This window comes from Numenius arquata, chromosome 7 (genome assembly GCF_964106895.1).
Source record: "Numenius arquata chromosome 7, bNumArq3.hap1.1, whole genome shotgun sequence".
Lineage (NCBI taxonomy): Eukaryota > Metazoa > Chordata > Aves > Charadriiformes > Scolopacidae > Numenius > Numenius arquata.
The window spans coordinates 10,655,909-10,682,838 of NC_133582.1; the positions used below are offsets into that span (position 1 = coordinate 10,655,909).

The window sequence follows — 26,930 nt, forward strand, 5'->3', positions numbered from 1 at the left end:
TCCCCTTCTGCAACCCCTTTCTTTCCTCTTCACCCTCCCCAGGGGCAAAGCCCGTTATCTGGCTGGCCAGGGTGAGGTTCAGCCTCCACTGAGGCACACCGATTTATTAAAAATAAAAGCGAAAAACTCTGGGTGCGAATGTAACCGTGGTCCCGCCAGGCACCTACATCCTCAGCAGGTACCCATGCTGTGGTATTATAAAGGTGACAGGGTCTCTTGAACTCAGGTTGGTCTTTTAATAACTGGGAGTCATGGCTGGGACTCATCTGTTGTCAGCAGGCGCCTCCATACCTGCAAGCACACCCTCCCAATGCTGAAAAGATGGAGAAAGCACAGCCTTCAAACACGCACAGGTAATTAAATGAGAACATCCGAATTCCCAACACATAAATGTTTTTGAAGTAGAGCTTTTTGACATGGATGCCTTTTATCCAGAATATCAATACCTACATCTTTGCAGGTAACATCTGCCCTGACTTGGCTATGAAATTTCACGGGCATTTAAGGCCATCTCCTCTGTGCTTTCAAGCCCAAGACTTATCTTCTCGTGACTATTCTCCTGTGCTTAGTTTCCTGAGCAGTAAGTGGATGACTCCTCCTCAGTTTTGGTTCACTTCACAAATGACACTTGTCCACAATAACAGAGATCATTGGCTGGAACATGGCTCCAAAAACATGCTCAGGGAATTGAGGGAACAGGTGCAAATTCACACCCACCTCAGACCACACCAAACTTGTCAGCTCTCTCTGTGGTGGCTCCCATGTATGAAGAGACCTGGGAAATCACAGCAGACGTGTATCCCCCTTCTTTCAGAGCCACGGCTAGCTTGGTGTTTCCCCAGAGCAAGTGCTTTCCTCTGCGGGAGACACTCCATGATCTAAGAATGAGAGGTATTCTCTGAAAGCTCGAGTTATTTCAAGCTCCAGACTATTAGGGCTACCAACAACTGATACCCTAAAAGCAGTTGTCTGTCCTGCCTGCCCCCAGAACGTATGGCACAACAACATACTATAAAAATTTTGCTGTGAGATCCCGATTCATTTAACCCTAACTCACTGAGAAAATCATAATTAAAATATCTTTAAACGGGCCATTACCAAAGTCTACAGGTAAATATTCAGTTTTATATGCATGTTTACAAATACCACAGCTGACTATGCGTTCTATATGCTTTGTCTCTACTTAAAACCAGCTAGTCATGGCCATGCAACACTGGTGTACACACTCACCTTCAAACTGGTGGGTGAATCGCATAGATTCATTCTCACCTCTAACCTGCATTTAGGGAGACATAAACATGAAGCATGTCAGCACCTGTGCTGTCATTCCGCATCTGGGGTTCCAGATTCACAGATGTGCTAGAAAAGGTGCCTTAAAAAATCAATTCTGGTCACTCTTTCAGCACCTGGAGATCCCCACAGACGGCAGCGCTGACACAGACATTTATCCCAACTCCCTCCCCGAGCACCGGTGTCAGGGACTGTGCACTGTCAGCCAGCACCGTGCCCAGCACCCACTGAAGTATCTTAAAGCCTTTGACTGCCTGGGCCAACATCTTGCATTTCCACAGCACCCCACGCCTAGAAACATCCCAAATCGCTTCGCAAGCTCCATAGGTTTGACTTGTCTGTTGGTAAAGAGCACAAAGCACCCACTGCTGAAATGCACCAGACTTTTAGTAACAAATCCCAATTCTTTAGCCTTGCCTAGCAATAGCAGACAACAGCCAGCAGCAGGAAGTAAGAACATGATACTAATTCGAAAACACAGAAGAAATTTGGCCAACACACATTCCAGATGAGTGTTTGGGAGGTTATTAATTAAAACTCACATTTCCCTTCTGAATAAAAATATTCTAGAGTAGCAATTGCCACCTTTTAGAAAGAACAAGAAACACTAAAATGCTCCTTTTTGTAGGAATATTTTTTTCCTCCTGCCTTCTTTCACTGTCTCCGAAAGAACTGGGAGCAGTTCCTTGCAGTAGCACATGCACCCAGAGCGCGGGCAGCTTTCAAATAAAATCCCCCCGAAAATCTGCCACATCAATACAGCATCAATCATTTTCTTCCTTGGGAGAAAGGTATGCCAGTTGTGCCGCTTCCATTTTTGTCCTCAACCCATTCCTGTAAAGATTAAGATATCAACACAAACCAGCTCTGACAAATGCTCCACTTCCCGGGGGTCTGTCCCACCTGGTTGTGGGATCTGGTTTTGAAGGCGAACAAAAATGTAGATTGAAAGGTCCTGTTGCCCTCTGGACCTCCAGTTTGCCCATTTGTGTTTTAAATAAATGTTTACCGTGGTTTCACCTGAACAGTTACACAAAATGAATTAAAGTTGAAATAGTCTGGGTAGCACGTGACAGCTGAGTCAAGCACAATGGTCTCCTCCAAAGTGGTATAAACCTCTTCCTGACCTGGAGGAGAAAATAAATCACACTGATCCCAAGAAACAGCTTGTCTGCAAAATGGGAGATGCTTGTACACATCACTTGCATTGTTCATGATCTCTGTAGTCATCCATGTCCACATCCGAGTCAAAGAGGGAGTGTCCTGTGTAATCTGTGTCAGGGGTTTGAGAAATACTGTTCCCTTCCTCATCGAATGTTTCTGTCCTTGAATAAAAACTGAAGTCCTGCAAAGGGGAGTAAGTCTTGCTTGCTTCGCTGCTCTCCTCAGATTCATACAGAGTGTTATCATCATCATGGTGCCATTCTGGCCAAAATTTCCTCCTTATTCTTTCACAATACATAGCAAGATTAATCAGTTCACCTGCAACACAGCACAAGAGACACCAGTAAATACCTCCGGTCAATAATGCTCTAACTCACCTGCTGACGCACAAAGACCTTAGCACTGTTTGGAAACACATTGTGCAGGTTCTTTCCAAAGAGGTTTCAAAACTCCAAGATCCCATCAATTCTCTCAGAGGCTCTGTTTCTAACTTTCATGTAACTTAAAACACGTATTATTAACCTACACATAAGAAGGGTTACACTGGAATAAACGTAAAAGCATGTAGCAAAATAGCTACCCCAAACTCAACCTCTGCAGAAATTAATCAAAACAAGGTACTAATACTGTAAGTTTTTCATAGCAAAATTCCTGCTTATATTGCATAAACCTGGTTTCTAAAGACAAAATTTGATCCTATATATACACAATACACTTATTAAAATACAGTGAATTTGGGTTTTACACCACCAGATGGCAGCGTTGTCTGCAAGATAAATTCACATTCTTAAGTTTTTATACCATCACTGGCTCACCCTTAACGTTCCCAGCCTCAGTATCTTATGCCTTATGTATATACACACGTAAATGCTTAGAGAAGAAACTACAAAAAACTTCAAAGAACAAAGAAATAATAGCATATTAAAGGGAACGTCTATGTGAAACCTGCACTCACAATAGCATGCATAGGTGGATAGGTACAGAGAATCATCCACACTGCCTGGGTATTTGCATCTATTATCATCTGTTTATTTTTGTTAGAGACAAACTAGTTCAACAGACATAGTATTTCTTCCTGAAAGCCACAGACCCTTCAGAATTTTATCTGTGATACCCCAGACATCAAGGGGAAGAACTATATAGACAATACTTACGTCCTAATCTCAAGTATTTTTTTCCCCTCAAAGTTTTAATAATGAGCAAGTCTACGTCTCCTAACTATTGCTTTAGTAGCTCTCTCGCACAGAGTAGACCTACAGGTCAGATTCATTCCTTTTCCACCTATTTCACATTCTTTTCCTCCTTAGCTCTTCCATACTGCCTGGTTTTATTCTGAAAAGAGATGCAAAGATACTTTCACATGCCTATACCACCCCACAAGAGAAAAAAAAAAAGAGAAAAATTAGTGGAGGAAAGGAGTATGTTTCCAATTCATGCAAAAACACAGCGACTCTAAAGCCAGGCTGGACTTTTTCCTTGCCCAGCATCTTCAGTAACAGCAAAGGCTGTAATTTCAGTGGGACAATAGCACTTGCAGTTCAATGAAACCACTGAGCTCAGCAGAATTTGGCTCATGGCCGTGCTTGTGTCTTCTCACATTTTACCCAGCATTCATTCTTTAGAGGCTTTCAGTCTTTGCTATGTTAAACAGGGAAAAGATCAAGTGCAGGAACAGAAACAATTACCGTGTAGAACATTAAAGAGAAAACAAACAAGAATTTTAAGACAAAACAACATTACAGGATACAAACGCTACATCAAAGGCAAGAACAGCCTGTGATGCAGTTGAAGTGCTGCTGCAGTCTTCACGTGTCCTTACAAGGCGCACCAAGTTTAAACATGGCAAACATCACCAGGATTTTTTCCATCAGAGATCACTTAAGCTTTCTTACCTTTGATCAGCCTCTCTGGTCGAGTCCCTGGTAGCGTCCACATTGCCTGTGCCAGATGCCCGAAGACAGTGGCATCAACAGTGGAAACATTTGGTCCCATAATGTACTTCTTGTCACCTGTAAATACAACAGCAAACACTTCTCAACTGGATGTCACTTCCCCCCAGTTAAAAAAAAAAAAAAAAAAAAAAAGAACTGAAAAAAACCACACACAAAAAAACACCCAACATTGCCTGGTTACATCTTTAGCATTTATTTTTTTTACTGAAATCATTTAGCTGAAAATGTTCACTGGTTCAAAGACAGGGATTCAATGTTGAATACAGTTCAAAAGCTGTTGCTAGGGTTCAGCAGGTGAAATCCATTACTGCAGCTTCCCCTCTGCTCACCTCTTCTGTAACCAGGCCAATTACAGAACCACCACTGGCCAAGTAACCTCCTCCGCTCATCACCGCTGGCAGCACATACACACTGCACTCCTGCTGCTGCATTTAAAATCTTTTCTGCAGCCAGCAGGTGCCCGAAAGCATGATTTTCTCCTTTGGTGCAAACCCAAAATCATTCAACCCTGGTTCAAAATCACAAATGCACTTGCTGAAAGAAGCTACTTCACCCCGTATCTCTCATGCGTGCAGATCCAGTTTCAGGTTACCCATCTGATCACACAAAAAAAGGAAGTCATACCCAAAGCTTTCCTCTCCCACCATTTGCTCAGGCTGAAACTGATGGAGCAGTCAGACTGCCCAGGAATGACCTGCATCTCAAGGAGGACACAGCCATAGACTGGAGTGAACATCTCTCACACCACCAAGTGCAGTGTCTCCACCCCCAAGCACTGGTTTCTACCTGCCAGGGACCAAACAGAGGCACATAAGGCACACAGGTTGCTTGGGACTGGCCTGAGTCAGAGGAGGGACATGTCCACTCCATACCGCTATTCTGCTTACCCCTCTGGGTACCCCAACGCCAGGATGGATAGCTGCCTAAGATAGGGAAGAAAATCACGTTCCAAAGCCACCATTTTAAAATAAGTGTACAGTATAAACTTGTTTCCTCACCACAGGCACAAAAGCTGGAGCAAAGACCGCACACGGAGCACGCAGGTGAAACATGCGGTATTGCAGAGGTCAGCTTAGACGGTTGCACTGTCCCTGCCTCGGCCCAAAGTGCTATAAACTCTGTGAAATGTGGTATGTAATTGAATTCTCCAAATCCAGTTATCCCGTCTCCCCAGGACATTCTTCCCCTGCCCAACATAAGCTGCCTGTAATTCAGCTGGTTATTAAATGTTAGGGTTATTGAGTGAGTTTAGAAAAACTGTCCAGCAGTAAAATACATCAAATTCCAGAGTACAGTACAACAAACGCTGTCATCCCCCTGTACTACAGTGTAGCAAAGCACTGCTCAGGCATAACCAGTAACAATAACCTCCTCTGGCCTGTCGGGTGCAATTTTAACATGGAGTTAACTCTCCCCGGCTCTTTCACGGCGGCATCAATCTATTCTTTGAAAAGTATGTACAAGGTAAATGTTGTGTCTTTTCAGTATTTATGTGACACTGAGCATTCATCGATCTCAAACACAGCTCAAAAATTGGTCCCCAAACCACAGTTATATGCCAACACTAGGAATTTAGCACCATACAACCAGGTCTGAGACTCGATCCATAACGATGTTGTGCTGGGAAGCAATATTGCTGTTCCTATCTTGCTACAACTAAAGCAGGCAGTGAGTGAGGGATGAACGGCTAGCGGAGTGACCCCCCCGTCCCCCAGGCACAGCACCTGCACCCTCAGGTGCGTGGAAACAAAGGGAAAGAGGAAGAAATAGAGCTGTGGTTCCATAAAACTGCAAATCTGGTCACCCTGCACTGCACAACACAGCCTCCACACACATTTCCTTCTATCAGTTCCAATCCATTCCCAAAACTTCCAGTGCAACATTTTTCCAGAAGACTGTCTGACAGAGCAGGTATCATCTCTCAGTGTCTAGTTTTATGCCAGGTAACACGGCTCGTGTCGCATGGAGGCTGCCATAGTGCTAATCGTCTCCAACACCTCACCCTATCCCCTCCCTACCCCAACAGAAATGCAATCGCCTGGTCACACCAGACTTGGGTGGAATTTGTACTGCCCAGGGATGTGAGAGCACACAGCTCCACTATTGACAAATACACGCACCAGAGGATTAAAAAGCAGCTACTTCAGCAGTGGGTCAAGAATCCCTGGCAAGAGACAGATCTATGATAGACAGGACCTACAGGAGACCTGCACCCTTCCTCAGCAAGCACGTACAGCCCACGCAGGCTGCTGCAGGGCATTTCAATTAGCGTTAGAGGCTTGGGTTCAGGTTAGTCCCACCTCTGTGTTTCAGCTCTGAGCACCCCTGCCCTCCACAAAACACCAAATGCTTTTCAAAAGCCAGTGCGGGCAGCTGCTGCCCTGCAACTCCCTAATCAAAATCCCCATTTACCCAAAAGCCTGAGGCAGGCAGACAGTTGAGAGCACTAGCAGATTTATGGGCACTGCTCACTCACTTGCATCTTTTAAATAATTACTAAAACATATATTTTTATATATTGCTAGTTCATATGCCCAGCTGCCCTCACTTCCTTACACTACTGTCAGGCAGTAGGAAACTACAAGACAAGGAAATTACATTTCTGGTTGAAAACGCAGGACAGAGAGCAAGCTGATACCAACAGAGCAGGCTGATCCATCACAGGATTCTATGTTCCAATTCCCACGTTTGTAAGAGATCTGTTAGGGAAACAGGTACATGGAAGAAGGAAAAATGATTCTCAGAAATGAAAAAGAAAGAAAAAAAAGCACTCAAGATGTGACTGGGAACGTCAAAATGAGTGTCACAAGACCTGGCAGCTGCCAAGTTATCATTCTCTGGAAGCAGCTCTTGGAATTTAAAAGTCATTCTTCTTCCCATGTGAATAGCTCTGTTAAAAAATGGGGAGCATTAAATTAATCTGATATGCCTGATGACTGACAGCTAGTTTGGTATGTGTAGCTATTCTGCAAGGTGGGCATCCTTTTTAAGCTCTTAAAATTGCCCTCTAATTAACAGCCAAAATCCCAACTGCCTCCTTTAAAGGGGAAATACATGGGCACATATACATGGAGTAGAATCTCACAATGATTGCTGTGCAGGCAACAGATTGAGTGACCGCCTCCTCCTTCCCCCTGTGTAACAGGAGTCTCCAGTCAGGCTGGAAGTCCTCATCCCACCTCCTGTCCCCATCCCAGGATACTACCTGGAGGCCACAGTTACCAGACCCAACCATAAACAGCTGGCTGGAGAAAACCTGGGCATGCTGGTGTTAATGAAAAATTGAGGCAATTATAGAAAAGTAGATAAATGCACCAATAATCAAAAGGGCAAATAGAATTCACGTCACTGCACCCTAACTAATCTGACATCCGTTTCAGAGGGGAAGATGAAAAAGACTTTACAAATCTGAGTGTCAGCATAGATTCCAGAGACAGAAGGATGCAGACTTCAAATAAGCAAACCAAGAGACTTTTACAGGTACTCGGGCACATGTTTCAGTTTTCTCTTGAAGGTTACGTCTGCTCTGACTTTCACATAGACACATCCACTGCTGCTCCCTTCAGCCTGCCAGCCTTGCCGAGCCAGAACGAGGGGGCTCTGCTGAGCTCCCAAGCCACAGGTTGAACTTGCTCCATCACCCATCCCAACCTCATTCCTCTCTGTGACGTACATGAAGTCATGCCATGCCAGCCTCAAAGCTATGGCAACAGTAGTCCCACAGTAGAGGGCACCCTGAGATGGCCACAGCTCTGAGATGTGCCCAGGCCTCCTCTTCTAAAATGAGGTGCTCCCACCCTTCCTCCCTCAGGAAGAAAAGGGACCTCCTAAGCTCCAAAACTAGGTTTTCTTTGAAGAGGCACTAGAACAGGTAACTTTTTTGTTAATAAACAAAATGCAGCATGAGAAAGCATTGACAGAAGAGGGGCTGTTAATAAATCCCTCCCCCTTGTCCAGTGTGCCCATGCATCACATGTCTTTTCTCTACCTTGCTCCCAGTCCAGCAATTTGGCAGGTTTGTTTCAGAAGACAAAACTCACAGAAAACTCTACACAGCCCCACCTAGGTCCTATGCAAACATCTTCCTTTCCAAAACACATTGGAAGTCCAGAAGCATCTCCGTTCCCTTTCTGATTAAGCACTCAGTTTCTGCCTTCTGCTGGGCTCTCCTCACCTTGCTCTCTCCATCCACTCCACACTTATTTATTTAGAGCATGTGCAATATGTCTTCGGTCCGAAACACAGGGCAGGGAGGTGTTCCTCCTGCCCTCCACTCAGCCACCTCTTTAAAGCCGTCGTAACAGGGAACAAAGTAGTCACACAAGTACCACCTTGTCTTGGTTCCTTTCACAAGAGAGACACAAGCTCAAGGGAAGCGACAATCTGCCCCAAACCAGTTCCTCAAAATGCAAATTTTAAACAGAAGCACAATATGGTCAGCTCACAGCAGACTGCAAAGCGAGAAGCACAGTGTAGGCAGCTCCACTGCAGATTTCAGCCTGAGCTACACAACAGAAATGAGGCTCGTGTGGTTCTAGCTAAGTGAGGTCAACCTTGAGACTAACCCTTGAGATTTGTCATGGGATCCACCCATGACAACCAAGAAGCATAAATCCACCTGCTTTGACAACACAAACCTATCTCCTACTGGCAGCTTTGAATAAAGCTGCTAAGACCAACCAAATACAAAGTCCAGCTCATCTAAACAACATCTGTGAAGTGTTTTCAGAAAACGATCAAACAGCCATGAGTCCCATGAAAAAAAAAATGAGATGCACACACACCACCCCCCCAAATATAAATAAGAGGTTTCATTTGCAGAACTGAACACTACATTTACCTAAATTCACATAGCAAAATGCTCTTCCTATATTGCAGGCCATGTTCTGCTCCTCTTGATGCAGATAGTGGGTGCGCAGAGAAGAGAGCTGCTTAGCCCTCGAGAGACACAATTTGGTAACAAACAGGGGGAAAGAAACACTGTCCCTGCTGGAACGAGGGTGGGACTGAGTGGCAGCAGCGGCATGGACTCTACCTACTGACAAAATGAGATTATTTGTCTACGCGATCAAGCTGCCAGGAAGCACTCGCAGTGGATTTCATCCTGTGGACAGCGGGCTGTGATCAAACAGAAGGCAGGGAACTTAAGAGTACATTACCCAGGAGGCTTGCGAGGGTCCGCATGTCCTTCTCCATCAGCGTGTACATCTCCTCCTCCGAGAAGCGGCCAATGCCATGGCCATACATCTCCCGCTTCACGATCCCTTTGGTCAGGTGGCAGAGGATCCACTTCAGCAAGTCACTGAAGGGGCCAAACAGCGAGACCATCTTCTGCGTCTCGTGAAGATTTTCCACCCATTGGCAATAAGTTAAAGTCCTAGAAGGATGCGAAAATAAGTTAGAGCGGTGCAATACCCAGACAGCCCATCAGCACCCTGCAAAGGCTCGCAAAAGGTTAGGCAGCGAGTTTCCTTAGCGCCGGGTGCCCACTGCCCCGATGGAGAGGTAGCTTCCCATAAGGAGTAGACCCTCACGCACCTCAGAGCGACAGCAGAGAAAAATGACTTTGCAACACCTACACAGACTGCCCCGTGCTTATTCTCTCCGTAAATCATGACTCATTCAAGAGAAAATGGGATTCACATTGAAATACAAAATAGAAGCTGCAGAATTCTGCTAAAGTCGCATAACAAAATGCAGTGCCAAAACTGCCAAAAAGGATTTATTAGCTAAAGACGATTGACTGCACAGACCTGGGGAAAACACCACCACCGCAGCCCACAAAGAAACCAGTCTTTCCCACCAACCTGTTCTCCCCGCTTTCCGTACTACTGAAACTTAGCCAAGCAGAAACTTTGCCCCAACATAAATACTGAAGCAGTCATTTTTCAGATCTCTGCTCTCCTCAGAAACTAACAATGGCACAATCTTTTACGGATAAAATTTAAAAAAAAAACCAAAGGGATGGTGGCTATTGGATCAGTTTTCTCCTGTATTTTTTTGTGTCTTCAAAATGTTGATTCTATGTGAGAGATATTTCCAAAGGACTCCGCTGTATTTGGGGCTGCATTTCAGCTTTATTGAACAGCAAATGTATTATTTTGAAAGGTCTTTTTATAAAAATTTGTCTTACCAGCCAAAATTTTTGTTTCCTACATGAATTTTTACCTTTATTAATGTTGTAGGCAAACAAAAAAATTACTTGCTGTTGCTGCTACTCAAGAAACTTATGAAAAAAAAGCATTAACCTTTTTAATATCTAGCATCTTCTCTCATCACAAAGAAACCAAAACGACCATATGACTTTTGTCACCAAGTTCAAGGGATGTTGGAAAAAAGGCTAAAGACACCTCAAAGTAGGCATGACAAACAGACGAAGCCAACAGGGTCTCAGAAACACTGGGAGTTGATATGCACATTCCAATGCATTTGTAGCAATTTCCAAACCAAAAAATATAAAAGTGGATTTATGTATTTCAGATCATAGGAAAACAGGCTCATGGAGACATGATGCAGCTAGATCGAAAACTTGAAATATCCAAAGTTGCAAGTTTGTGTACACAATTACATTAAATATTAAGCTTAATAATCAAATCTTTCCATTTCCAATATGATCAGAGGTCAATTTTTTGTTTGGAATATGACTTCAGTTTTATCTTTGTACATATTTCCAATTACACATAATTTCCTTAGTGCTGATATGGATCGCCTAATTCAAGACAGATAAAAAAAACCAAAGCTGTATCTCCTGAAGAACTCCTGTGATTTTTTTTTTAAATGTATGTTTTATGAAACTCCTGTATGTCATGAACAGAAGTTGAATTCAGCAGCACCATCAATGAATAACTATGTTTACACCATGAAAATGTTCTAATCTTTGTTTCCACAGATTCTTTACTTGAATTACTAATAACATGAGGTATAAGAATATTTGGCATAACAGCTGAAAAAAAATCCAGTTACAGTTCAAATTTAGAATGCTCCGAACAGAGCAGGTAAAAGGCATTTTAATTCTATTAAAAACCATCCACTGCAGGAGAATGACTTCTAATGAAATCAGCTTGAGCAAAGTCAGTAACAGTCACTGCAGATTTTACTGCAAATGCATGAACAGTGAAGAACAAAAATGCACCTGTTCTGTTTCTGATGGCTTTTATCCTCAACAGGTTTCTTCACAACCTCTTAGACTATATGACAAAAGCATCCTGATGACACTTCACACACTTCAGTACCACTCTTCGAATGGGGGCGTTCCGCACAATCCTTGTTTTTCAAAATAGATGGATGAACTCAAGCCATTGGGCTGGTTTCAGCACAGCAGAGTTTGAAACAAATCCAGATTTAGCGAGAGGCACCAGCACAAGAAGGGGGAACGGGAAGCCAGCAAGCACAGGAGTGAACAACTACTGAAACTCCAGAGGCATTGTCTTTGGCTAGAAGATATGGTGCAAGACTGCTTTGCTCCAGGAACAAAGATGAACCAGGATTTAAGAAGGATGGAAAGAAGACTGGGCTGAAAGCATAAGGGTGTTCCATAGAGCAGAACATTTCAGTAGTCATGCTCCACAGGCCTGAGAAAGGACAAGGTCCCTTGGGTAGCTACAGCTCTGAACAGGAAGAACTCTGGTCTCAGTGCAAACGCTGGGAAATAATCACAAAAACTATCTATAAGTTATTATTTATTACTTGAATAAACTAAAAAAAATCCAACCCTGCTCTCCAAGAGGACTGCTGTGCGTCTCGCTGCAAAGACCCTCTTTTCCCAGCATGGACCTGACCAGCTTCACCCAGCAACTCTGCAACACAACTTAGTTGCTTTAGAATGGCAGGCCTGGCCATGGAAAGGGTCAAAAAGAAAAAGAAACCAAAACAAAACAGAAAAAGAACAAAGGAGATACTGCTGCAGCATTTTCTAAAAGTCATCCCAGTCACACAAGACCAACTCAGACCTATGGAGGTGCCATCACTATTGTTCATATGAGTGAGTTGGCACCACACCAAGAACAATCAACCATGTCCAGGATGGCTTTAATTTCACGAGACAGGATGAAGAAGGTTTTCCGCAAAGCTAATTAGCCTATACCTCAAATCAAAAATACACGTCCCTAGCGCTCATTTGCTTGCTCTGGGGCAGAAGGTCTTTGGGTCTGGAAGAAGCAGAGATCAGACAAAGCGTTTAGCGATCAGGACAGCAACGCAGGAAGAGCAGAGCTGCACAGGATTTAGGTAATCCTGCTTAGGCTAAACTGTCAGACACAATCTTAAGACATCTGCTTGTCACTTTGAATGAGTAGAGTTGTCACATGTCCCAAATCTCAAATTTACATGGGCAATGAAGGCAGCTAAATAGACAACCACAGAGTTTACTCCTAAAATTTTATGGTTTTGAGCACACAAAAGCAAAGAAAAAAGCAGGCTCAGACTCGGAGAGACAGTTAAAAGGACTTTTAAATCTGGCTTTACAGGCACTTCGTTAAAATAATTGTATTCAAAGGTTCATTAATCTGTACTTCCTATCAAAACATGCTTCTCTGCATTTAATCCCATCCATCATCCCTTTCTCAGACTACATTACTAGCGTATTATCAACATCACAAAAGGTTAGAAAATGCCAGAAATCGAGTAGTCTACATAACCTACTTCAGCATAACTATACATTTTTAACTACAGTTAGTATTTATAGGATGACATAATTATTTTAAACATTGGCCTGTACTGAGCATTTTTGGAAACACTAACATACCCATTTGTGCCAGCACATCTGTACAAATCTTAGAATATAAATAAAACAATAATGCGTTAAAGAGCAATGCTGCAGGGGTGAAGCAAATCTGAAGTCTAAACGTAAGAGCAGCTTTGGCCTCAATACATAAATCAGGAGAAGAGATGGAGAAAGTGACTCATCAACAGCGGCTTGCCTGATTATCCCCAAACTGTCTGAACATCAAGGCAAGGGGGAGGTATTCACACGGACGTGAACTGGGGGTTATTTTTTCTATATGAACCTGTGCAGAGTGGAATTTCTTGATATACAAAAGGATTATAATGAATTCATTCCACAGTCTGCTATAGAAACCCCACCTGCTGTGCACCACCCCAAAGCAACTGGCTTTTAAGCTGCCAGTGGCATTCAAGGCTCATCATTGTTAATAGCATGAGAGATGTTGCTCTTATAATTGGCTTGATGTATTTAAACATATTTGTATTATAAATATATTTTATGTTTAATACATAGCAAGTCTGAATGCCAACCAAAGCCAGATTCATTTGTATTCTCATACCATGCTTTTCCTGTACTTCAAGTACTTGTGACATACATGATGTTTACGTGGTCTTCTTGAAAGACAAAGCAAGAAACGAGTTAAATACGTGTGTGTGAATATATACACACACAGTTATAGATCACTAGGGTTGCGTTTGACAACCCAGGTAAACCAATCTAATGGGCTAGTTTGGTTAAGCTGCATATTGAAGGCTTTAGGTTCTCACTAAGCACATTAGTGTCATTGGCCTGAGATCCTTCTCCTGAAGCTTAAGGTGCCAGAAAGCACCTCACAGTGACTGCTAGCCCTCCAGGAACTGCCTGGTTTGAATGCCGGCAGTGCTGCTGAGTCCAGCGTGCCAGCACCAGAAGGACGTGAGAATCTGACATCCTCCAGCCTGTCTGACACAGGGGTCTGATCCCACGAACGTGCTGCAGATACACCAAAAACTCAACGCATCCTGAAGACGGCTGTGGGTGCTGGTCTCCAAGGGCCCATGGGTCGCTGCAGGCAGTGGAGGCGACCAAGGGCAAGCCTTCAGCAGATGACAGAGGTCTGCTCTGGATCCAGGACCTGGGACGAGAGCCACAAAACCGATCTGCGCCCATCTCCTTCCTGCTGACTCAGCCCAGCACCCATTCGGGTTAGCAGGCTTTTTTTCTTTTGTCCATTTAAACATAGCAAAAGCCTAATAGTTATGGCATTCTCCAGGGACAGGAGATCCAGTGCCAGTTCCAAATCAGCCTTGTGCATCTCGGAGACATGCTCTAATCCCGGCACGAAAATAGGTATGCTCACTCGCTTGCTGTCTTTCTGCCTGGCCCCTGCCAGGTATCACAGCCTGGGATGGAGTCAGGGTGTCTAGAGGCTGAGGTTCACAACAGCCCTGCATTGCTCTCAGCTCCAGCCAGAGCAGCAATTTCCACCTGTAAGAGGCACTAATTGGTGAAGATGAGCAATTACCTCAGCAAAAGCTAAACATTTCAGGATGAGATGCTGAGCACCCACCAGGCTTAGCTCCATCCAGAGGCAGCACACCACAGGATGCACTTTGCTTCTTTGTTCGATAAATGTACTACAGTATTACTTATTTATGATGAAGCTACTTTGCATGCTGCTGGCAGTGAAATGGTATGAATCGCATTTTATATCGCTGCTTTGGAGGCTTGATTCTATAAACCTTGTTCTGCAGAGAGGCAATCACTGTCCCAAGTTCCTCACCATGAGACTTGAAGCTCAGGGTCTGTTTCTGGTGTCCTCTGGTGGGAAGTGCGCAGGTTCAAGGACCAACGTGAAGGGATCCCACAACCACAGATACAATGCTGTCAGGGAGAAACGCGGTCCTACACTGCTAAAGCCTGATTTTATTTTGGTGTAAAAGCAGGATGGTCAAAGTTGTTATCCAGGAATTCCAGCAGTACAACTGCTGATGCCTCACACCAAGAGCTGGCTTGGTGTAACCTCACCAATGCAAGGTCACAAGCCTCTGGAACAGCCACACAGCAGGGACACAACGGTGGTGTAAGTTTGTCATCAGTAATGTTACATTTAAAGCAGTTAAGTCTATGGACTGCGAAACAACCAATACTAAGGCAAGGAGATGGAGCGTTAGAAGATTAAAAGGCCTCATCTTCCCTTTGGCAGCTATAATTGAGGAGGGATAAACAAACACAAAAAAAAAGACATCTGCAGTCTCACTGAGTCAGATTTTTGAGGCTATAGCACTGCAGACAGGCATAATTGGTGAAGTTCACACTTCTTGGAAGGCAGGGATTACATTTCTAAACCACATCATTTGAATCTGCCTACTGAATGCTAAAATTGTTCCCAGGAAACACTAAAAATTATTTGAAGAAGTATATGTACACATGTTGCTGCTTGTCTTTGATCACAAGGTGAAAGAAAAAGCAGGTAAATGCATTCAATTTACATCATGCTTTTTTTTTTTTTTTTTTTTTTTTTTAAAAGACAAGAAGTGCAAGGACTTAAATGCATGCTAGAAAGCAAACTACTGCCTGCTGAGGCAGCCAATGTAGCATCCACAATGCCATTTCCACCTGCTACTTCTACTAATCCAGACTGGAAAGGGCACTTGAAAAGGAGTGAAATGTAAAGCTGGGGGGCAAATCACTGGTATTATTTTCAAAGGTGTCAGTAAAATGCATAAAGTATCCACAAGGTTATATTTATGTTTTCCATTCATACATGGACTTCAGCTTCTCAGGATACTCTAAGACTGCATCCTATCAACTGGCAGTGTTGTCAATAATATATATTAACAGGAGTATCCTGTTAATCCACTATTACCACCAACCTATTCACACCACAACCACAAACATATTCAGCCATCTTGATTATTCGCTCATTATCAACCGGGCTGATCCTATACGGAGATCACATGAAACAGGACGGAGGAACAGCCCACTGCTGCTCCCTTCTGCAAAGCTGCAGGTGAAGGGCTCGACTCCCCACCTCGCTTACACAGCATGACAGCTCTTCAGGGGAATCACCCCTGGTTCATACCAGCCCACGCAGGCAGAAGCCATAGTTTTCTAGGGCGAAAGCAGCTGTGGAACTAATAACTGTGTACCCAAGCTCTCTGCAAGAGAAAAATAAGCATTCACGTCCAGGCACGAGCACAGGGGCAGATCTGACAGTGCAAGATCTGACGCAGCCAGCTTCGCCACGCAAGCTTACCAGTAGAAGTGCTCCTCCACCATTTTTGTCACGGCTCTGGAAACAGCTCTTTCATGCGGACCAAGGTGTTTATTTAAATTCACTCCAAGTTTCTCTTCCAAAAAGTCAATAATGAACTCAGTGCCAGATACTTTCTTGTGATTGTATTCAATCCAAGGCATTTTCCCTTGAGGGGAAAGTTTTCCATCAAAATAGTTCTAAGAAAAAAAAGCAAGTAAACAAACAAACATATAGACAAGAAAGGCCCTTCAAAGTTCTGTTTCAGTGAGAATAAAGCTTTTAAAATATTTTTTCTGTGTTTTTAAAAGGCAAAGTTTTTTTAAAAAATTAATACTCTAGACTAGTGATAGCTGTTCAATCAGAACAAAAGCTTTACCCTATATAATTCAGATAAAATTATTTCCAGGTCCTGCATGGTGTTACACGCTTTCATGCCATGTGATGTAATAATATTTAAGTACTTAAGGTTATTTAAGGCTTTGGAGATGCTCAGATCTCCCAAAAGACTGTGTTTCTCACTTGTTGTGATTTTTAATCACAGGACTGACACCTAAATTTGGCTCTTGCACAGAGCAGCACTTTTCACATTAAAAGTACCTTATGCAGATTCATTCACTACCTACCTCAGGCAGCTGCATTACCTCCAAGGATAAAACACACACACTCACAAGCGTGTAATGAAAGGTCTATCCTTCCTTCAATAGGCAGAAGGGAAATCTGCTTTTTCCCATGCTTCTGCAACATTGTAACTTAGAAATCTCATACATTTACAGACCCGCTTGTTAAAACTGGGTATCCGAGAGCCCAGCACCAGCACAGCACTACTGCACCGCCAAATGCTGGTGTATCTGCTCAGTGGAGCACTCACACAGAAGCAGCAATGTATTCTACCCATTTTACAGTTGGAGAAGGTGAAAAAAACAAAGATTAGAAAACTTATGTCTCATTTGACAAACCCAAGAGGAATTGCTGGCTTCCAAAACAGAATCAGACATTTGACTTCAATTCTCTCTTACTCTTGAAGGCAGAGACACAAGGCAGACCTTTCTATTTTCTTGTGATTCACTTCCTCATGTCCTGTTACCTAGTGAATGGAAAATCCCAGCTCAGAAACCCAAACCATAAAGGCTCACAATAAATGGGCTCCGTGCTCTGTCTCTGGCAGTCACCCTAAGCATTTTCGGGTCTGGCTCCTAATCGCTGGAGGCTTAAGGTTAGCAGTTCTGGACCTTAAATATTTACCCTCCCTGAATGCACTAAAGATGGATTAAGGTACTCCTGCAGCAAGGAGTGTACACCAGGACAGGCCTCCAGCTCGGTCTGAGAGTGCAGCATCCTGGCTACTGCTCAAAACACGGATGGGCAAAGCACTACAAACGTGTGGCCATTCCCGGAGGCTCTTCCCTCGTGGATGGAAACAGCAGAAACAGATAGCGCTGCTGGGAAAACAATGCCTTCTGGCTGTAGCCTTTTCTGGGATTTCTGCCCAAAGAAACAGCATGGCAGGAACACAGGATTAAATAATGTCTCATCAACTGCATCCCTACGTGGGTGAATAAAGCAACTGAATCTACCCCGCCTGCACGTATGGGTGACATAGGGGGTTATTACCATGGTCCATGGGAAAACCTCTAAAACTGCTGAACACCTGAGGCTGAACAGAGAGCACAGCCCCATCCTTCCACCTTCCAGGCCTTCCCTTCATCAAAAAGGCTCTTTCAGCACTCAGACTGACAGGTTTCCATAATTCTTCATTATTAATTTACTACAGAATCATAAGCTTTTTCTGGAACTACACAGGTTGTCTACACAGCACTGAGCACTGCTGACTTAATCTTTGTTAAGCCCTTTCAGTAAGTATGAGATTTCCCTTCTTGTGCACGAAGGCTTTAAGATGTGTTTATTACATATTGCAATAACCGTAGTCCCCATCATCTGCAACCCAGAAAAAAATCAAGTTCTTGTTATTCAACTGCACATTTCTTCAAGCACATACATAATATATATATGAATACACTGCGTAAAAACATAGTATTGCATTAATACTACACACTCAAAAACATAAATGAGAGCTAAAGTGCTTATAGGAAAGTTGGTTTAGGTAAGCTTGAAAAGCTTCCTCAGGGTTTTCATGTTTCATTACATACAGTTTATCAAACAAAATAGAAAACATCTTTCAACGACCTGAGAAAACCTTAGTCTCTTGACAAATCTGTTACACTGTTCCTGCATCCACTGTTCTCAAATGGGTAATTTTAGGCTTGAAACCTCAGTACCCTTATGGCTTCTACAAATTGCCATCAAATATTTATCAATTTTCCACTTAAAAATTGTTCCAGCTGCAAAGCAAGGAAAAGCTATGGTATTATCATTAAAAAAACAAGAACAATCAAACAAAATATCCCCTCATACCTCCGAGTATGTTTAACTGAACTGCGAAGCGACAATAACAAAAACTCCGCAGAACCTCATTTACAGAGGAATTTATAAACAGAATGGCATACAGCTCTTCTGGGGTAATTTTATAGTACTATCCAGAAAAAATTAGGTTCCACATTTTCAACTACTGCTGCTTATGCTTTTACTCATGTCTCTTCCCAAGGAGGCTACCATCTTCACAGAGCTGGCACAAAACCAGCATGTTTCTGCCGTGCTAATTACTTAGCAGATTACATAAATGCTCAGCTCTCCATATTTGAGGGAAGCAAAGAACACCCAAAAGATCTCCACAAACACCCAGAATGGGCTCTTTCAAACTAAGCTTTATCAAGAAAAGCATCAAAAATTTGAAAAAAAACCAGCTGGGTACTATGACAGCCCAGCCTGGGGTGTGGAGGGGGGAGGCTACCAAAGTATTTTTGATGGAGAACTCGCACCTGGAATGGCAGTTTCAAGAAAACGTGAGCACTTTAAAAGAGCGCATCTGTTGGGAGAAATTCTGATGAGAGTAAGGTAGGAATGTGTCACCCAATTCCACTTCTCACACGCCATTAAAGCATGTTGTGTAACACACAGCACGTTCTTCAATAGTCTGATGCACTATAATAAACACAAGGAATCGGAAGAGTAAAAGCAGTCTAACCACCTCTGCTGCCTTTTCTTCACCCCATTTCACCTTCCTTCGAAGCATCCCCTCCCCAGGAAGGTGAGGACCACAGCAAATCTCCAGAGGCAAACCCCAGCACCAGCTGCCACCCAGAGTGCTATTGCTTCTCCATCACTGCTCCCTCCAGCACACAGAGAAGCGAGCTGTTTCCTCTTGCGTCCAGCCATACCCCCCGACACACCCACCCTGCTGCCTGCCAGGGGGACCATCGGATGCCTCTCTCACCTACAATGTCCTACACAGGTAGGTAACATGGCCATGAGGGAACAAAGTAAGTCTCCAAGTAGTCCAAGTATAGGAAGCTTCTTAACTCTAGCTGAGAACGGCACTGCCTGCTGGCTCCCCTACCTCTTCAACCCATCTATACCTTCCTCCACCCATTGGAGCCAAACACAGTGCCATAATCCTAACACAAGGGCAGAAACAGAACCTGCCTCTTCCAGAAAAAAAAGCTGCATCCTCAGCTTGTAAGCTTAGCTCCACCAAGCTTACCTCTAAAGCCCTACATAGGGCGGGTAACCCCACAAAAAAATCTTAAGCACATATAAGCCAGCACAGCTAAGAGCAGCAACTTGGCGTTCCCAGCATCTGCGGGACCCGTTCCTGCTCCTGCAGCACTGAACGTGGGGAACAGAGATGGGTTAAAACCAAATAAACTAAACCATCAGGGCTCCAGCTAGGCCAGCTCTGGCCCAGCCTGATCTGCCACAAAAAAAACACATGCAGGAAGGAACAAGAGGGAGCCACCAGCCCCTGAAGGTGGGACTGTTGCTTTTGGTGGTTCTGCTGACCTATGCCAGCTTAGGTGCTCACACCAAGAGAGTAAGGACACAGAGAGATGCAACCCCAAAAAGCAGTCCAGACCACCAGTACAGAGAATAAAGAGGGGAAGATAACCCTCTGGAAATACCTCTCTCTCTCTCTCTCTCCCCCCCAAGAAGCTGGGTGAGTCACTTCTACCCAGCATTAGCTGTCTAAACGACTCCATCTTGAATCACACAAATGCGCAGTATTATCTTTTAGAAGTGACCATATCCTGTCACAACCATCTTTTATAATCGCAGCTGGCTTTAACTACTCTCCACCAGAGCAACTTTGATCATCGCAAACCTCTGAACCGCATCTACTGCCATTAGAAAGAAAACAGATCTCACCAAAATAGTTTTTACATCCCATGGGATGGAAATCTCCCTCTTTAATGCTCTGAAGTATCCGATTCAAGTACCATTAAATCGTAAGATAATGAACATTAAACTCAGGCTTTTAAAGACTTAAGCAAAATGTACTAATTATGCTTTCTTTCACTTCCAATGCAAAGGAGTTTAATCGCATATGAAGCTGAATGAATATCAACCACAAATGAGTAAAAAAAAAAAAACCCAAAAAACAAGAAAAACACAGTTGTAATATGGTTGGTTTTCCTCTGTAAAACACTGGACATAAACAAAACATTCTTCCTTACACCTTGGTCTGCAGAAGTTAGAAGTGACTTGAACTCATGTGGGACGAGCAGGCAACTTACCCACAGCTCAGTCTCTCCAGGACAATAAAAGGTGCCAAATTTACATCGCTCCCGGGGGGGAGGAGAAAGACACATTTCTTCTACCTAAGATACTTGTTACATTTGTCACCACTGTTGTACCATCTTAAATACGCTCAATACTTCACACAAACAGAAACAACAAACCTGTCCCATGTCTCACAGAGCTTGCAGGCTGTGCAGCCTGTGACACCGCAACAAGGCGCACGCCAGACTGGCGGCGTCACCACTAAACCTTGACCCTAACAGGCGGGACTGCTACATTCAAATTTCTGCTCTCCCAGCTTTAATGCACCAGGAGTAGCTCGGGCTTTGTCCCCTACAGGAAAATGGCCCAGGATGCACCCAGGTACAGTTAAGAAGCGGCATTCATGACCTCTAAAAGCCTCCCTGCCTCCCTTCACTGGAAAGGAAGCACTGGCGATGGGAGGTGAAGCAAAAGGCAAGCACGTCTTCCCAGGAGAGCTCCAGAGATAAACCCTCCAGGAAAATAAGAAGCTGCAGCTGCCCAATCTTGACCCCATGGTGAAATTCAAAAAGACCAAATAACGTTACGCTTTTGTTTTGGGGTTCACTTAGCATTATATAAACTCCAGACTACTCTCCCACTTCAGCGCTTCCAGCCAAGGTAACTTCTGACATTCATTAGGTTTGCCAGTGAAATCCAGAGCTGTTCCAGATCAATCTTATTCAAGTCATTATCTTTAAAGGCTATACACCAAATTTAAGCAGAGACAAAAAAATGTCGGGATACCCACCTCGTTGTAGGTGTATGTTTACACCTCCCCGGGGTAAGCCAGACTGGGGGGGAGGCTTGTTTGGCATTTCATGAAATCATAGCAAACTGCAGTGTAAAGGAAAACTGCACAGATGTACCTGGTAGGGGAGATCCGCCATCCGTAAGTAAGTTTCCATTTTCAGACAGAAGGGAGATAAGCTCGGAACGCCGTTGGTAGGCCGTGAAAACTGATGCAGTATGATAGCGTCTTTCGAATCAAGCTCTTGCTCTTTCCTGCCAAAAAGAAAACGGAATTAAGAAAAAAGTAAAATAAAAATAAACAAAATAAAATAAAATACAGGTGCATGATACACACGATACATCAGTACATTTAACAGACAAAGGACACCTTGGCCGAGGCGACACACACATCCTCCCTCAATTGGCTGCTGCAGGTTTTTGATTCATCGGATCCGGCGAAAAGGAAGGAAAAAAAAAAAAAAAAAAAAAAAAGGATAAAGGGCGAAAACCCCGGTGAAGCAGAGCGACCGCCCCCCCAGGCCTCAGCGCCCTCTCCCCTCAGGTGAGCGCCCTTCGCTTCGCCGCTTCTCCTCAGGGGGCAGCGCCCGGCCCCGCCGCCCCAGGCCCCCCGCCGCCCGCCCCGGACCCCCGCCGCCGCCTCACCGTATGGCCAGCAGCTCATGGAGCAGGTAGGCGGCCGCGGCCAGCAAGGCGCCGCCCGTCAGGTACAGCGTCTTCTTCCACCAGGAGTCGGTGCCCAGCGCCGCCATGGTGCCGCCCGCGCCCCCGCCCGCCAGCGGGAAGGCGACGATCTCCCCCCCCCCATAGAAGGCGGGCGGCGGTTCCTCCGGCCCCCCGCACCACCCCAGCGACAGGCTGCGGTTGCGGCTCAGGTCCGCCACGCAGGAGCGGGGAGCCGCCAGGCCCACCCCCCACAGCATGCTGTGCCCGGGCCCCGCATCCCCCGCCGAGCCCCCCGCCCTGCCCTGCCCAGCCGCGGCGGCGGGGAGGGCCGCGCCGGGCGGCTCCGGCGGCTCCCTCAGCCTTCGCTGCGCGGCTGCGCAAGGCAGCGGGGAGGGGAGGAGAGGTGGATGAGACGGGGCCGGGCCTGCCCTTGAGGAGGCGCCGCGTTCCCCCCCCGCCCCGCTCTGGGCCCTAAAATGAGCGTGGTTTGGCGCCGTGAGGGGGGTCGGGGAAGAGCGGCTGGAGAGCTGTCCGGCGGGAAAGGGCCTGGGGGTGTTGGTTGACAGCCCAGTGAAGATGAGCCAGCAGTGTGCCCAGGTGGCCGAGAGGGCCAACAGCATCCTGGCCTGTGTCAGGATCAGTGTGGCCAGCAGGACTGGGGCAGCGATCGCCCCCCTGTACTGGGCACTGGTGAGGCTGCACCTCGAGTGCTGTGTCCAGTTTTGGGCCCCTCACCACAAGAAAGACATTGAGGTGCTGGAGCGGGTTCAGAGAAGGACAACGAAGCTGGTGAGGGGTCTGGAGAGCAAGTCTTGTGAGGAGAGGCTGAGGGAGCTGGGGTTGTTCAGCCTGGAGAAATGGAGGCTGAGGGGAGACCTTATCGCTCCCTGCAACTACCTGAAAGGAGGGTGTAGAGAGGTGGGGGTCGGTCTCTTCTCCCAAGTAATAAGCGATTGGAGAAGAGGAAATGGCCTCAAGTTGCGCCAGGGGAAGTTTAGGATGGATATTAGTGAAAATTTCTTCACTGAAAGGGTTATCAAGCATTGGAACAGGCTGCCCGGGGAAATGGTTGGGTTGCCGTCCCTGCAGATATTTAAAAGACAGGTAGATGTGGAGCTTAGCGACACGGTTTAGTGGTGGTTTTTGTCCATGTTAGGTTGATGGTTGGAGTTGATGATCTGAAAGGGCCCTGCCAACCTAGGCCATTCTATGATTCTGAACGTGACTGCCACAGGCGTCTCTCAACACCCGGCATCTGGTGGCAATTTTCCTTCTGTTACCCCGATGCTGGATGAGGTGACGGAGGAGAACACCTCTACGCGGGGAAAGGCACAGAGGAAGGGAAGCAAAGTGGCCCTGAAGCAAATCCCTCGGGGTTTGTCTGGCGCCGAGAGCCCCCTTGCTCCCTTGCCTGCCACCTCCCTGCTGCAGTGGGGGCCCTGGGTGCCCCATGATGGTCTTAGATTCGCGTTATATTCTGCCAAATATCCGTATCACTCTAAAACACTAACAAGTGCCCTTTGTTTTCTGATTAATACCACTGCCCAAACAACTTAGTCCTTCATCAAATGTTGTGGTGTGAACAGGGCTGTTCCAAAAAGCTTCCACTGTATTATGCCATCAGGGGCAATAGAAGTGACCCGATTCTTCACAGAAATGGAGTAACTTTCAGTGTTTGGTAGGGGATGGACAGGGTCTATGACCAGCGCTTTGTAGGTGCTTTAGCTCAGGTTATGGAACAGATTAGACAAAGGAGGAAGGCGAGGAAGAGGAGAGCCGTCAGCGAAGCCATGGAGTTCAGATCCATGTGCCAACTTCTCCAAGTGCCTGCGGTGGCCAGTTTTGCATTTAGTTTTGCTGGGCAACATCAGTGAGAGCAGTGGTCTCTGCCTCCTGCCTGCGCTCACCGGGAAGGATGCTGTGCTCTGACACTTTCCTGCTGTAGCTCCTTGCAGCATTTTGCTTTGTTCCTCACTTTTAACTTGGTTGTTTATGGGTGGTCGTAACCACAGGTTACAGTGCGAGAGCCCCGTGTTTGATACACACCATGTGTTTGATACTGTGCTGATGCCCTGCTCTTGGGAATTGATGGGATCAGAGAGGTCCCAGGGACCTGGTAAATCTTGTTCCCCAAACAGGTTGCTCCCTCCAAAACCTGCTGAGCTCCTTTGCCCTCATCCTTCACAAGGTGGGGGCTGAGCACCTTCTTCACAGCTTTTGGGCCACTCCACGCTACAGATGGCGCACAGGTAATGAAGGATGAGTGGAAAGTGAGAGCAGTAGCCGCTTCATGCCACAGCTGATGATTTGCAGCATGAGGTTTCGCTAAATTCTTACAACAGAGCAGTGAAGAGACACAGAAGAAAAGTGCTTTGTCTCTGCTACAGCACCTGCAAATTTCAGGCTGAAGATTTGTTTCAAGTGGCAGACAGCCTAATAAATCTGGACTGTCACAGCCTGGTAACTGGTCTCAGCTTTTGCTACCGCAAGGGAATTGCTTGCTGTGTTACAGATAAGATGGATCCAGTTACAGATGCGATCTAAGCTACTGTGAGGGCAAAGAAAGGTCCTGTGCGTCCACATCCCACCTGCTGCCACTGCTTGGCTTTTAGAGGCAAAGAGCTATCCTAAAACCTGCGTTTGGAATCAGTGGCCAGCACAAGCTGGGAAGACTTGTGAGACAGAGGAGAATGGGGAGGAAGGAGTAAACCATTCACCTCTCAGAGCTGACCCGGACAAGGTGGGCAAACCTGGTGTCTGGAAGGAAGCATTACTGCAGTTTATGCTCTGGAAGTCGATGCTGTGTGCTGGTAGTCCTGCCCTGTGCCCTTTGCTGGCATTAAGATGCTGTACAGATGCAAGGGAGACAGTGAGGCAAACCGGTTGCCCCGGGATCTTTATTATTTAGTCAGGTGTTTATCATTTGTTCAGCAAGGAGATTGCCACCCTCCTTTTGGAGAAGGACCTTAGGCTGTGTTACTGCTGCTCTGGGCACAGTGTTCCCCAGAGGCTGCAGGGATCCAGCGCGCAGTGATGCCCCAGCACGGGACACCCCAGCTGAAGGTCCCATCTGCCTCGGGGTGGGGGGCTGGATACAGATCCCTGCAGACACCCTGTCCTTGTCCTGCTCGTAAACCAGACGTTAAGAGGTTGGTTATGACCTGCATGGCACTGACCAGACTTGGCCATTTATAAGGCGCATGTCCATCTTGTTAGCCAGAGTCCCCTGCCAGCAGGCACTGAATCCCTTATGGCCTGGCAGTCTGTACCCGAGCTTATCCGCAGGCAAAACAGCAAATTACGTGTCCTCAGCCTGCCTTTTCCCTGGCTGTTGGGGAAGGCAGTGTCCATTCCTCCAGGGAAGGCGCACAGCCTCGCAAGGCAGCAGTGTTGCCTGTGACCAGTGACTTGTATTAGAGAGGCTAATTAGACGATGGCTGTAGTGCCCAGGAACCCAAGCCACAGCACTTTGTCCGGTGGTGGGTATTGCTTTCTGCTCCTGTGCCTCGCAGGTGCTGCGTTCTCAGATGGGTTCCTGGCATACGCTTGGGTTTTCCCACCTTTGCCTCAAAGAAGCTGTCAGGTGATGCACGCTGGACTGACAGCCACCTCGCTCTCTCGCTCAGGGAGGGTGGGAATCCAGCTCTGCATCTTTTCTAAATTACCACTTTTCATTTTTGTGAGTGGGGAAAATAAGAGCTAACAGTGATACGCCCACGTGTCTGTCTGGCTGCAAACACGCGCCGAGCGCGGCACAGTCTGGAACAGTCATCCCTCAGATACATCGTGCAGAGCAAAACAAGATCTAATGCTGTAAAGTACACTTTTATCTGTAATCTGTTCTAGTGCGGCTGCCTAAAGGGAGAGAGAATAATACAATAAAATAAGTAGATTTTTCCAGTTAACATAAATCTAAGCCTACTTTGTTACACAGCAAGTCAAATTTTTCTTCTGAAGTCCACAGTTTGCTTTGGGGGCAGGGAGGCACTAATAAACTCATTAGCGTTACTAGATTCTGTATGTTGGTATAAAAACTCTTGTTGCTCATTACATTAATCTTTTTTTTTTCTTTTTTTTTATTGTGATGTCTTTGCTCCTCTTTAAAAAAGCCTCGGGTTAGCATGGCTGGCTGCCCATGGAGCTGGCGGCAGGTGTCGAAACCACGCTCTGAGCCCAGTGGTTGCAACTGGTCTTTGCGAAGTCCCACCGCAGAAGCTGTCCCATCTGTATGTTGGCTGAGAACTAACTCAACATTTTACAAGTCAGGGCGCATGCTGAATGCGTTGCCCTGAGTTTTGCTTTCCTGTACTGCTGCTACCTGGCTTTGAACAGCAAAGAGTCACTCGCCGCATCTCCCCAGGGCCTTCAAGAATTAGGGCCACCCGTTTTCTGCTCGTCTCCCACTCTGGTATCACCCATGGCTTCTACTAGCTACCTCACTCTCTTCCAAGCAGCCAGAGTTTTAGCAACACAGAGCTTTTAACAGCTCCATTAA

The 26,930-nt window shown here is 45.7% G+C and overlaps 1 protein-coding gene across 1 annotated transcript; it reads right to left on the bottom strand.

Annotated features, from left to right (window-relative positions):
* Nucleotides 1-2,488: 2,488 nt before the first annotated feature.
* Nucleotides 2,489-22,692, bottom strand: FAXC (failed axon connections homolog, metaxin like GST domain containing). The gene is made up of 6 exons (XM_074150946.1): nucleotides 22,415-22,692; nucleotides 21,889-22,024; nucleotides 16,367-16,563; nucleotides 9,566-9,783; nucleotides 4,347-4,463; nucleotides 2,489-2,772 (listed from the first exon to the last, which is right to left on the bottom strand). Exons 1-6 carry the CDS (start codon nucleotides 22,690-22,692, stop codon nucleotides 2,489-2,491), a joined length of 1,230 nt encoding a protein of 409 aa, XP_074007047.1.
* Between the last annotated feature and the right edge of the window lie 4,238 nt (nucleotides 22,693-26,930).